General features: G+C 39.0%; 3 protein-coding genes and 1 non-coding gene across 6 annotated transcripts; 2 read left to right on the forward strand and 2 right to left on the reverse strand.

The window, feature by feature from the left end:
• Positions 1-206: 206 nt before the first annotated feature.
• On the forward strand, positions 207-2,448 carry LOC127242386 (uncharacterized). The gene is made up of 2 exons (XM_051261904.1): positions 207-676; positions 1,286-2,448. Exons 1-2 carry the CDS (start codon positions 494-496, stop codon positions 2,156-2,158), a joined length of 1,056 nt encoding a protein of 351 aa, XP_051117861.1. The 5' UTR covers positions 207-493; the 3' UTR covers positions 2,159-2,448.
• A 354-nt stretch (positions 2,449-2,802) lies between these two features.
• LOC127242385 (fructose-bisphosphate aldolase 1, chloroplastic-like) lies at positions 2,803-5,153 on the reverse strand. The gene is made up of 6 exons (XM_051261903.1): positions 4,833-5,153; positions 4,326-4,595; positions 4,031-4,140; positions 3,655-3,745; positions 3,290-3,559; positions 2,803-3,198 (listed from the first exon to the last, which is right to left on the reverse strand). Exons 1-6 carry the CDS (start codon positions 5,007-5,009, stop codon positions 2,920-2,922), a joined length of 1,197 nt encoding a protein of 398 aa, XP_051117860.1. The 5' UTR covers positions 5,010-5,153; the 3' UTR covers positions 2,803-2,919.
• On the reverse strand, positions 5,089-9,466 carry LOC127242387 (protein CHAPERONE-LIKE PROTEIN OF POR1, chloroplastic). Of its 3 annotated transcripts, XM_051261907.1 has the most exons (6): positions 9,420-9,435; positions 9,015-9,093; positions 8,324-8,501; positions 8,142-8,242; positions 6,795-7,239; positions 5,089-6,682 (listed from the first exon to the last, which is right to left on the reverse strand). In XM_051261907.1, the coding sequence occupies exons 3-6, from the start codon at positions 8,452-8,454 to the stop codon at positions 6,532-6,534; spliced, it is 828 nt and encodes a 275-aa protein (XP_051117864.1). In that variant the 5' UTR covers positions 8,455-8,501; positions 9,015-9,093; positions 9,420-9,435; the 3' UTR covers positions 5,089-6,531. The 3 variants fall into 3 exon arrangements, with proteins under 3 accessions (XP_051117864.1, XP_051117863.1, XP_051117862.1); XM_051261906.1 differs by lacking the exon at positions 9,015-9,093 and having other exon boundaries at positions 9,420-9,466; XM_051261905.1 differs by lacking the exons at positions 9,015-9,093; positions 9,420-9,435 and having other exon boundaries at positions 8,324-8,571.
• Positions 9,467-9,553: 87 nt separating this feature from the next.
• On the forward strand, positions 9,554-9,626 carry TRNAE-CUC (transfer RNA glutamic acid (anticodon CUC)). Its single transcript has one exon. It is a non-coding gene; the product is annotated as a tRNA-Glu (tRNA).
• The last annotated feature ends 3,763 nt before the right edge of the window (positions 9,627-13,389 follow it).

A 13,389-nucleotide genomic window follows, 5' to 3' on the forward strand; every position in this document is an offset into this window, starting at 1 on the left:
TTTATTCAAATTCAAATCATTAAATTTTGAATATAAATATCAAATCAAATAGGTAATTGATAATATTATTTGAGTAACTGTAGTAATTTACAATCATATATTTATGTATATTATTTGTCCATTTTGTTGGGTTTAAAGAGTGAAGTCAAAGTGGATGAAATTCTGGGTGTCGGTCAAAGCAGGGCAGAATATCCCTCCCATATTTGGGCGAGAATGTTCGGAGTGCTGCCCTCACTACCACTACCACTACACTACGGTCCAACAAACGAGCGCAGCGGCTATCTAATCTGCTTGCCTGCCCGACTCACTGCTGTGCTGACTGCATTCCAAGTCCGCCGCCCGCCCCGCCCTATAAGTACTCTTTCGCGTCAGCGTGCTCTTTCCACTTCCCACAGATAGATAGCTATATGGGCGTTCAAGGACCGGAGCCCATGGAAATTCAAGCTTAGTAAATGCCCTGATAAACAACCCCAGGAATATTCCGGCACCGGAAATGGGAGCCTGTGCGAGCAAGTTTCAAGTGTTGAAGGCGGCCGCTGCGCCTCCGGAGGACGTAGCGTCCAGAGATTTGAGCGCAGCCGAAGAAATAGTTGGACAGGATGTCCCAACTACGCTTGGGCTTGTGCCGGAAAATGATCAACCCAAGCGTCAAATGCTTGGCCATCTGTTCAAACAGGTAACAAACAAACACCATTCATTTGTACCTCACCCTCTTCTCCTATTCATTCCTTTGCAAATCGAAGCAGTCAAGTCCAAGCGCTATCCACCTCCTCCTCTATTTTGTCACAATTAAAATGTGAATCTGCCTTCAGCAGATTGATTTCTGTACATATATATATATATATATATTATTTTATCTTGATATAGGTGCTGTATATGTCGATTGGGGCAGGTTAGGTTTACGCAATTTGATGTAGAAAAATATGCTTTTTTGCGGAGGGGAGGGGTATTGTGCTTTGTACTGTTTCAGTCTGTTACGAATTCTATAGGAGACTAACTAGTGAAAAGATAAAAATTTAAGCCAAAGAGCCAATAATTATTTCAGGATGATCATGGCAGCAGGAAATGGAATGCGCCTTTATGCTCTATACGATTGAAATTAGTCTTTGACGTGTGTGCTTGGCTCCCTGCTTGGTAGTGGGTTGATTTTGTCTCTTAGCAAGTGTTTTGCGTGTTCAACCTGTTGTTAGGGTGACCTATTTTAGAATAACAACTCTGTGTATTTGCTTTCCCCTCCTGTCAGTATACTATAAGTAAGCACTAAGTTTTATGGAGATGTTTGTAGAATGAAGGAGATGCCGGCGCAGCAAAGAACAATATTAAACAATCCTTGGAAGTAGATCTAGAAGATAGAGCCAAGGTGGAGCAGCCTCAAGAAAATGAAAATACTCGCTCTGTTACAGATACTGCCGCAAAAGATATTGATTCGGGGCTAGAAAACAAAGGTTTGGAGGAGGAAAAGAAAGCACTGGAAGTCGAATCAGTGAGCCAATATGTGGAAACTGAAGCATCGCCTCTGAAGGCACCAGAGGAGAACCCTGTTGACACTGCTGCAGAGACTGATGAATCTTTGGAGGAAGTAGAGAACCAGGGGCCAGAGAAACCTGATGAAATAAGAAATAAAGCTGTTGAAAAATCTGGTTTGAATAGGGAGCAACTGGAGTCGCATCGTGTGGAGGACTCAACCTTGATAGAGAAGGGGATAGAGGAGAAACCTGAAGCCGAGTTGACACTAGTGGTTGAACTTGAAACCCCAGAAGCAGAGAAACTCAATAAGGAGAAGCAACAAGCTGAGGCAACAAAGTCTAATGTGCCAGGGATGGGAAAATCCGATGGGCAGAAACCATCTGCGGAAGAGGACAGAGTGAGAAAACAAGGTGATCAAGCTGAGGCACAAGTACCAGAGGGAGAGAGAGTAGCAGAGGATGGGCACAATCTTGATTCAGAAGCCAAAGAAGAGAAGCCTGAAGAGAAAACACCTGAACCTATGGAGCAAGAGATGGCAGCGGAGAAACCTCAAACCAAGGTGGTGGCAAAGCCAGCAACAGAGAAGAAAATGGAAGATGGGAAACTGGCAGCTACAGCAGAGAAAGGAGCAGATAGTCAACAACAACAACCAGAACAGGCCAGCACTCAGGGGGAGAGCAGCAGCTCATGATGTTGGAAGGAAGAGAAGATGGGTGAGAAAGGGAAGCCTTGTCTGCCCGCCCTGTGAGGGATGTGTGTGTCACAGATCATTTGGATATGATATGAATAAGCAGGCATCGTAGTTATTATTGTCAGTGGTTTGAATGAAGTTAACTTGTGATCAGTGAAGGCAGATTCATTTATTTTGTGACATTTTCAACGTGTTGTTTTTGTCGGTCAATTGTTTGGTCACAGTGTGTATAAAGCTGGATGCATCGATTGGATTTCGGAGTTGCTCTTAGCTGCCGTTCGCTTATCTAATTGGCTAGCATGCATGTTCATTCCCACATAAACAGATAGAGAGACAGACAGGCAGAGGTAGCAGTAATATTTTTTCCACAACGGCAAGTGGTAGAGGTATGTGGCTGTCTGCAGAAATGAAAATGAAGGAACTCCGGATCTCAACTCCTGTGCTTCACGATCAAGTTCCACTTGTGTAGTACGATCGATCAGGCACAGGCAGGCAGGCAGGCAAACATTAACATTCCATGAAGAGTAGTAAATGCCTGTTACTTAGTGTGTGTTAGCCAGGAAGCATCACATATGCGAGTCCCACCACCGTAATTCTATAACGAGCGTCAAAACTTCTTATAAAGGCACAGAAGGAGAAGAAGGTAAGACAAACAAATATCAATAATTAATAATTCTACAACAGATAAGAGCAGAGTGGCCTGGCCTTGCTTGGTTCATATGTGTTTACATCATCATCATCATCATCCATTATTCTTAGACTTAGTAGCTGTATCCCTTGACAAACATTCCTTCCTTGGCCTCCTCCGACTCACCCTCGCCAGTGTATTTCCCGAGCTGAGCTAGTGAGTTAGCCTTAGCTCTAAGAAGCAAAGCATCCTGTGCTGCCTTAACATTCTCCGGCCTTCCGCCCCATGTCTTGAGGCAGGTGTTCTGGAGTGCACGTGCATAAGAAAATGAGACGTGCCATGGGTTGGGTGCCTGGTTCATTGCATTCAGGTTGAGAGTGGCTTCAACCTCAGATTGTCCACCCGACAAAAACTGTTCACAGGACGCCGACACCAAGTCAACTTCAGTTCAATTCCTCACAGATGGATCATTTTAGCGTGCATGTGTGTGTGGGTATACTCACCATGATTCCAGGAACAGCCGGAGGGATTCTTCTTTTGAGGAGGTTCAGAGTATAGCTGGCAACCACTTCGGGCGCAACCTTATCCTTGCACTCAGCTCCAGGAGTGACCATGCTAGGCTTCAACAAAATACCTTCAAACAGGACATTGTTCTCTGCAAGGTAGAAGAAAACCTCTGCCCACACTTTCTGAGCAACCTCAAATGTCCTCTCAATTCCATGCTCACCGTCCAGGAGGATCTCAGGCTCAACAATGGGGACCAATCCATTGTCCTGTCAAATTGAAACAAACATGGATGCATTTCTTGAATGCTAGAAGCACAAAACTTTATAAGTTGGAAATCAGTCAGTCCGAGCTCATAGCAAACCTGTGAAATTGCCGCATATCTAGCAAGACCCCATGCTGCTTCCTTCACTGCAAGGGCAGATGGACCATTTGGGATGCTCACTATAGTACGCCTGCAGTGATGCAGCCAAATTGCAGCATTGATAACAAACAACGGCATATAGATAGATGTGTGGGTATCTAAGGAAAGAATAAGGCGATGTCGTACCAACACACCACAATTGAGTTTGTGATCCCATGAATGGGGTTGGTTGGTTACTCATTCAGGCTGAACTAATCAATAAATACCATACCATACCACACCACACCACACCACACCGATTGCAAAGCACACCCGTTGCTAATTGGAAACCTAGCTAGTTAATATGAAGCAGCAGAAGGAAGAAACAAGTATGTACCACTTAGCAAAGCGGGCACCCTGTTGGTAGTAAGAAGCAGATCGGGAAGCCAATCCATCAAGACCTTGGCACCAAGACTCGTTGTTAGAGCCAGCCAAGGGGACAAGACCCTGCCGCACAACAAACAACACACATATATTACATTATATTATGCAGCTTGGCTTTGCCTGCATGCAGATACGTACGTATGATATGATATGATCCCCTCCTCTCCTCTATAATATATACATACATGTGCGTGTGTGTATATATATATAAGACAAATTAGTGTTGCAACAAACAAATGAAACTTTACTTTGTCAACTTTAATTCCAGGAACAATTCCCTGCTCAACAAGGACATCCACAATCTTGCGTCCATCTACAGTGGACTGGTAGAGTGTTTCCTCAAAGAGGATGGCACCGGAGATGTATTGACCGAGCCCTGGAGCTGTAACGAGGAGGGTCCTGTAGGCTTGACGGTTCGCCTCGGTGTTTTCTAGTCCAATGGAAGCTAGACGCTTCCCACAGGTGGCGTTCGATTCATCCATTGCCAGGATTCCACGCCCAGGGGATGCAACTGTTTTCTGGAATCGGCAAATCGTTCACGCAACAAACAAATATAAAAAATTAATTAATCAATTAATTTCCTCGAGTGAGTAAAAAATTTGACTCTCCTTTGCCTGTACGGCCGGACACAAAGCAATCAACCACGTCGTTCTTAAAAGCAGTCAGTTCAGTGCAGTCAGTCAGTCAGTCAATTGAAAAATCATTATAGAGCAATGCTTCCTGGTGTATCTATCGTTAATCAGAGACATACATACCGCAGTCTTGACGAGTTCGTCGGCGTAGGAGCTGGCACGGATGGAGAGGGGAGAGGAGGAAACCGGGTGGGAGCGGACGGCCAACACTGCCGGCTGCAGGCGGAGGAGGGGTTGCCCCTTGACGAAGTCAGGCTTGTCGAGGACTGGTGATGACTTGAGGAGTGAGGCTGAAGCCATGGACTTGGACTTGGACTTAACCTTAATTAGCTCGGAGGTGAGATAAGAAGAATGGAATTGGAATGGGTATCTATCTATCTGATCTCTCTCCAAGTAGCCTTGGTTGGATCAATCCCCTCCCCACAAAATCAATCTTGCTGCGAGCGAAATGCCATGATACGGGCACAGCTATTATATAGCCCTCACCCGGGGAGGGGGGAGATATATGTTTTAAGGCTGTGAATCACCAGCCAATTACGATCTGACACATGGGACGATAACTTGCTGACATGGCCAAATGCGCACCAAAGGCAAAAGGGTAATAATCCTGAAACAAAAAATAAATAAAAATTGCCAAGAACATTTCTTCTAATATATATATATATATATATATTTAATTTAAAAATGGTGTAATCGCATCGCGAATCATGGTCCACAGCAGCCTGAACGAATGAGTCAAATTCTGGGCAGAATCAATCCCAATTGTAAATGTTGCTTAATGGATACCCCAGACTGCCTGCCTGCCTGCCAGGCCTAACTACGATTTACTGTAAAGCTAATGAAGCGTAATATTATCATATAAGTTATATACGGATACATGTGTGCGCGCTTGCTTGCGGAAAATCAAACTCAATCTCTGCCTGCCTGCCTGCCTACGTACGTACTAGTCTTGCATCCCTTATTTTTTTGTATTAAAATAATATTTAATGTGATACTTTGTAAATGTGTATATATATATATATATTAAGAAATTTGTATCATAGAAACATACACATATTTCCTACCGGCAAGAGTAGTAATGTGAACTTATTTCCTGCCGTGGGTAGGTGACAATTGCTGGGCAATACTGACCATAAACATCCACCCGCCTAAAATTAAAGCCACACACTACTCGCTCTGGTTCCTCGTCCGTTTCTTCGTCAAGTCCCAAGCACAGGACAGGAGGAAGAGGCTGGCCGTAGAAAATCTTAGGCTGTGACATCAAGCCAGCACTTGAAGCTGACGCCGACCTGTAGCATGTCCCAACTCATAAGCAATGCTTGCCACTCAAATCAGTTGGACACATTTGAGGTGCAATGAGCAGCAGAGAAAATGCCAGACCAAATTTTGCCAATCAAAATATTAACTACAATGAAGAAAGCAGCAGCAGCAGCTACTCCAGTTCCAATATAGCTTAGGCATCTTCAGTGCCAACAAGTCCATCATTGAAACACGATTTCAACAAGCAGTGAAACTTCAATACTGACAGGAGTAACAATAATCTCAAAATTTTAAGCAAACCACCCCAAACATATCACAAACACTTCAGAAGAGTTGCCATGTAGCCAATAATCCGTCCTCAAAATTTGAGTGGACAATTTTCGACTAATACCATCTTCTCTTAGATAAGTATCAACATTTGTCCGGCTCTTCTTCAATGTCCACTGTTGACTGGAAACAGAAAGCACAGCACCAGAGTGGTATGAAGCACTCGAATCTTTTCCATTGCATCCAGAAGCAGCTACAATTTATCTAGCTAAACTGGGATGCAAATGACCGTTGGCTATCGGAGATAAGTTGAAGAAACCCAGAGGATAATATAACTTAGCAAAGAGGTGGTTACTTCCAAACTTCTAGGCCCTTTGAGTATGGTCGGTATCACAGAAACCATAAAAAACGTTCCTAGAAGCCATGCAATAGCAAAACTCCCAGCCCTGCACAAGTGAAGTAGCATTTCTATCAACAGTCATCTTTAAAAATAAAGGGGACACTGCAACTGCTTGAGAATAATCTAACAGTCATTTCTTTCTTGAGAAAAGAGATTACCCATAGAGAAAAGCCAGCAATTTGCTCTTCAAGCGTTCATAAATGAAATACACTGTGGCAATCAAGGAAATGGCAACTTGAAGTGTTGGGCCTTCTTCCGTTGGAAAGAGTACGGTGAGTACTCCAAGTGTTATGAAAGCAACAGAAGTCTTCACAAGGACATTTGATGATGGGGTCATGAACCTGCTTGCTACAGCCTGCATGTAGCGAGACTCTGTTATTTCTCTGACCTTTTTCTTGATGTTGATTTTAGGATTTTTCCTTTGATAGAATTTTTGCATTATAATTTTATCATGCGCTGATTCAATTGCATCCACGCTGGGCTTGTGTCCCCCATATGTTTGTATTAGAAAGTTTCTGGCAGCTTGAATTTCATCTTCAGATGCTTCCTTACTGATTCCTAGCCGCTTGTAAGGGTCCTTCACATTGATTCTAGGAAAGACAGCTGTAACAATGGGATCGAACAAATATGAAGAATAACAGTACCAGCCTCCATGATAAAGACATCGAGAATGTCAATGCGAGATTATTAAACAACAGTCATTAATAAAGAACCTGAGAGCACGATGGGATTGCTCAGTTGGGGTCCTAACATCCGTACTTTAGAAAAGTAGGTTGTGTTTGTTTGGAATTTTTGGAAATTTTTTATTATTCATCAAATTTTTTTTCCTTTAAAAAAATATCAAATCAAAACACTTATTTTTATTTATTTATTTATATTATACTAAAAATCAATTTTATATTCAAAACATCACATAACACATTGATATCACACAACTATTTCAATTCAAAATCCAAATCCAAAACTAAGAAAAAAAAAACATTTAGGGTGTGTTCGTTTGATGGATTTGGATTAAATTCCACTATTCATCCAAAATTTTTCCCCCAAAAACATCAAATCAAACACCTATTTTTCATTTTTTATATTATACTAAAAATCAATTTTACATTCAAAACATCACATCATCACCTATTTATATCACATCATACAACTATTCAAATTCAAAATTTTTCCTATTCAAATCCCAACTCAAAATTCAAACCCCCAAACAAACACACCCTTACTTGAGAGTGCCCTGTAAATTCACCAGACGCAAGTGAAACAGCAGGCAATTCTTTCTCTTTTGGTAATCAATCACAATAAAACATTTAGGAGTATGAAAAGATAATATTATTTACTTGGGTCAAGAAGATGACTGTTTTCAAATTATTGCCACACGCCAGAATGCATAACTCTTAAAAATAGCTGATCATTTACCCAAAACCTAAGATCAGAACTATCACCTCGCATCAAACTACTGTAAACAAGAACAATTCAATAACCAATACATTGTATAAATTTTTTACCACTTGAATCATTAGTAGCATCTTGAAAGGAAGCATCCATTGCACACTTGAGAGAAAGATCACGTTTTTTATATCTCCAAGCTAATGCATGTGAATTATACCTACATGATTTGTCACTACGAGATATTAGTGATGACATATAGGATACGGGATAACCAGCAAATTGATTAAGAGAATGTAACCTTTGAGAAAATAGCAAATCCTCGGATCTTCCAAAATCATGAAGGCACACAAATTGTTTCTTGTGTGATCTCAACCCAGGCAATCCTAGGCTATAACTCAAGGGACTGTAAGTTAACCCAGAAGACATCATTGATTTTATACAAACTGCATCAATTTCTTCCACCCAGGATTCTTGAACTAGTTCATGTGACATGCAAAAAGGTTATAGTACACCACAACTTAAATAAATAACAAAGATTCTAAATGAAACTGCTTACATACCGAAACTACTCAGAATGCACAATTATGTTGCATGTATGGCAGTAGAAAACATCTGCTCATTATATTGATATAAGGAAACATCCAGTGGAAAAGGTACTGTGTCTATGATGGGCGTGAGAAAAAAGAATATTAAAGATGTGTAAAATTTAAATTGCTGATGCACCAGAGCCAGAGAAGGTCATGAACAATACAAAGTGACGAGGCAAAACTAAATGCCACAACCAAAAAGTAATCAATCAATGCATATGTACAAAAAGATTATTTTCTGTTCAGTTTATGACAATTTTGGGAAACTGAACGGTAGAGGACAAATGCATCAAATTATATGCCAATTCTCTGTTCACTTATTTCTTCTTAAAATTTATTTTCTAGTATCTAACTTTATAAATTAACATAAAAGAAAACAAATAGTTCAACAAAAATATATACCATCAATACCACATTAATATGCATTGCTTATATCAAGCAAGTATTACTTCATCTTCTTCAACGCCAGACACCCTTCACTCTACCATCCTCAACAATCACATAAAAAAATAACTAAATAAATAAAGAGACAGAGGGAGAGGGAGAGGGAGAGAAAAATCTAATTTACAACATAGAACCGAACCGTATAAATTACCACCATATTAATTCCAAGAGTGATAGATATAATAAAAATGATAAGTGTGTAAAAAAGAGAAATTAAGTGCTGCTACAATTTTCTTCAGCCGCTTCGGTACCTAACTATAGTAGATATGGAAACGAAAAAAATCTCCTGAAAATCTTAAAGAATCAACAATTCAAAACCAGAAGCAAGATAAAAAAAAAAAAGCAAGAGGAATTACGAAGTACCTCAGCCGTAATACTACTCAGCGGATAGGAGATGCAGAGGCAACGGGAAGGGAAAGCAGGGTTTTAGTGTTTTATACTTTAAATTTTTATTTAAAAGAAACATTAAAATTGTTTACGATCTCGTTTTCAGTGAATCCGTTGTAGTCTAGTTGGTTAGGATACTCGGCTCTCACCCGAGAGATCCGGGTTCAAGTCCCGGCAACGGGATCTTCTTCTTCTTTTTTTTTTTCTTTGTTTTGTTTTTTAATATATAGCACAATTGAGTCTGTAGTCCTTCTCGACAGCAGGCGTTGTCTGTAGTGGATTCGTTTGTTTTCTTATACTTTTTTTTAATAAATAAATATTTTTATTTATATTATTATTTTGAAAAAATATTAATTTCGATCACAATATAAAAATTAATCAATTTTAATTTAATTATAAAAAATTTAAATGGTCAAATTATAAATAATTTTAATCAATTTTGATTTTACTGTTAAAAAATTAACGAAAATTGGTGACGTGATAGTTGATTATGTAAAACTACACAACCATGTATATTTTAGCGTATATACATGACCATGTTGCTATACGACCGTATACTTTGCTGTTTTGGTCTAAAATTTTATTTTTTTTTGTTATATTTAAAAAAAAAACATTTTAAATTTATAATAGTCAATATAGTTATAATAAAAAAAGTCAATAATAATCTTAATATAATTAAATGTACCCATTTTAGTTCAAATATAAATGCTCGAGGACATTCCTTCTCATGTTGGTCAGCCAACTTAATCATTTTGATCTAGGTTATATTGGTTTGACGATAATTGGTGCCAAATTCTTTTTTTCTTTTTTTCTTTTTTTTTTTGTGATAATGTGGCCATCTCCGGTGGAAACACCTGCAACCACTGCTATAGGTAAATTTCCGATCAGGTGATTGGTTGAGAATTAAATAAATAAAAGATAAAATTGTTCGTAATTTATTTGTAATTTTGAAATTCAGCTTAAATTATTTTTTATTTTTAAAATTGCATAGTGCATCTTACATTTTAAAAAACGTTAGTATGAAACCTATTTTGAGACTGAGTATAAATTTTCATTTTACTTCAAATAATATTGCACGTGAAATCTAAAAGAAATAGAAAATTATCTTTTTATTACACAAAGAAAATTTAATAGTTTTTAAAGTATAAATTGACACCAAACAATTTTTAAAGTATATAAATTTTATGAGTAATTATACCTAAATATAATGACTACACTGTTGTATCTAAACCTCGGAGTCTTGATACGAATGGAGTTATTACTAGTTTACATTGATTCGATAATGTTAGGGCTTATTATTGTTTCGATTTTTTATTTGTGTTTATTAAGTGGTTTAGTTTTATGTTTATTTTATTTTATCTGAGGTAAAAAATTGTATAATATTATAAAAATAATATTATATATTTAATATTAATTTTTATTAAATATATTAAGAATAACATTTATTTGGATGAACAAAACTTCATTTTTAGGTATGCGATTTTATCCTTGCATCTACTTTTGTGGCTAATATTTGAAATAATAAAAAAGGCTGTGTTTTATTTATTTTGTTTAAAAAAATTTAATTTGAATTTAATTTTAACGCAAAATATATATTAGGATGTTTATTGCAAAACAAAAATATTTTTTTCAAATGACAGAAAATTTAAAGGTTGATGGCTAAATAAATACACGTGGCGTGAGGTGCCTTGCAGGAATGATAATATATAGATAGATGATTTTTTTATTATTATTATTTTTAGTGTCATTTTTCAGTTAATACATTACCAGGTTCTGTATCCTACTGCAACGATTTGATTGAACTTACCATTCCCGACAGAATTTTACATAATCCAAAACTATTTTTGCCGCTGCACTCTGGTTAGATTCTCTCTCACTTCTCCTCTTTTTTTTTCTTCACTTCTCCATCTTCTTTATTTCACTAATTTCTCATATGTCGGTGAATTATAACTTAATTTTTTTTTCCCCAATTTTCACCAATCTTCTTCACTGGTTCTTTAGAAGTGAGCTATGACTATGGCAATTTGTGACAAAAGATTTGTGTAACACCCGCAACTGGTTCATACTGGAAATGCTACCGCCATACTGTATTATGAGGTCGTCATCTTCTATTTCAGACTCTACAATACAGTGTTAAGGCTAAAATTAACCATAAAAGCACATTATTATATAACAGAATTTGATTTATAAATATTTACAAAATACACCCCTTAACAAGAGGTTTTTCCGGTTAAAAATTTACATATAATACAATAGACGTAAGTTCACTCACTCAGCCCGTCTTTTTATATCCCCAGACGTCCCCTGTCTCGGATGTGCCATGCATACCTGAAACAAATATTTTCTTAAAAGCAGTCTAGAATTAAATTCATTTTAAGAACTAACGTGAAATATGTCATTTCATACCTTTTTAAAATAAAGTCTAATTCCCGTTAATCATAAAATACGTGTCATGTCATGCCAATAGTGAAATGATGCAATACAAATATTAAACTCGACAACAATTCACATCCACATATATATACATCCGCCGAAGTGAGCAGTCGGGATAACCTCGGCTCCATAATCATAGGCTCACTACATCTGTCTAAGTGAGCAGCTGGAATACCCTCGGCCCCGTAATAACAAGCTTACTAGACTATTATCAATAATTAGCCGGAAAATCCTCGGCTCAGGGAAGGACCTGATAAACCCATAATAATATAACAGTCATCCGGTCACTCCCATATACCCAACATACGACTCCCACAATCAATACATGGATACGTTGTCGCCATTAACCACAAGACGCCCCAAAGTCTGTGATAGCGAAGTTGGGACCCCTACTGACTAGCCTTATCCCGTGTAATGTAGTAGAATTCGTGCAACCTGGAATCACCCAAGGGAAACTCGGAAACTCTACTCCTCGTGCGCCCTAACGGGATCACGTTTGGAGTTTGGAATATGATCCTACACTACCGGTAGACCTCACTAGTAGCTACTCCAATGAGTGGAACAACACCGAACATGAATGATTAGACCGAATACGTCTCAACTACAATGGGTCTAATCCCTGAATGACCGTGCGATTAAGTTACCCAATTGTCCGACTACTATCGTTCACTATCGCCAAAGTGTTACGGTACATCGGGGTCGAATATCCTAACCCCAGATGATGCCCTCGCCTAGCACTACCGCACATGGCGACTAAACGATAGATCCATAAAACATATCCGATAAACTGTGCAATATGTGTGGGTTTAGGGTTTAGGGTTTAGGTTTTTTTTTTTAAAACTATATAGCAATGGCTGAACCCAAAGTGGGCTGCCTACGTACCCAAACGGGATCAAGCCATACATAGTTCTTAGCAGCGCTACATAGTCCAAGTAAGCAATATGCAAGACCAGCCTAGGTAATCAAAATATCTATCCTAAGGCTAAATGCCTAAGTCATCAATACCAACCAACACTAAGCCTATCAAGCCTAAGTATCAAAATCAAGTAAAGGCAAGTATACCAAGACGAAGCCTGCTACTTGAAACGGAAAGGCGAAAGTCCGTCTGCATCCGCTCGCAGAAGGCCTCGAGTCGCCCGGGAAAGATCTGCCGGAAGTAGTAACCGCTCCGTCGGGAGGGAGACCGCCATCGTCGCTAACATATCTGCAACACGGTTTCCCTCCCGATAAATGTGTGAGATCCGCCAAGTTGCGTTCCATAAGTGTATACGAAGAACAAGAAGGCACCTCTGAAGCGACCAATGACTCATCATGGAGGAGATCATAGAAATACATGCCGTCGAGTCTGTCTCGATCCATAATGGAACCAATCCTCGATCAATCGCTATCCCAACTCCCCTTTGAATCGCCGTCAGCTCTGTCAGAGTGTTCGTCGCGTGTGAAATCAGAATCTGATATGCGACAAGCACTACACCATCCGAATCCCGAATAAGACCTGCCGCACCAGCCGCTC

Source organism: Andrographis paniculata, unplaced genomic scaffold, assembly GCF_009805555.1.
Source record: "Andrographis paniculata isolate CXL003 unplaced genomic scaffold, ASM980555v1 Contig86END, whole genome shotgun sequence".
Taxonomy (NCBI): Eukaryota; Viridiplantae; Streptophyta; class Magnoliopsida; order Lamiales; family Acanthaceae; genus Andrographis; species Andrographis paniculata.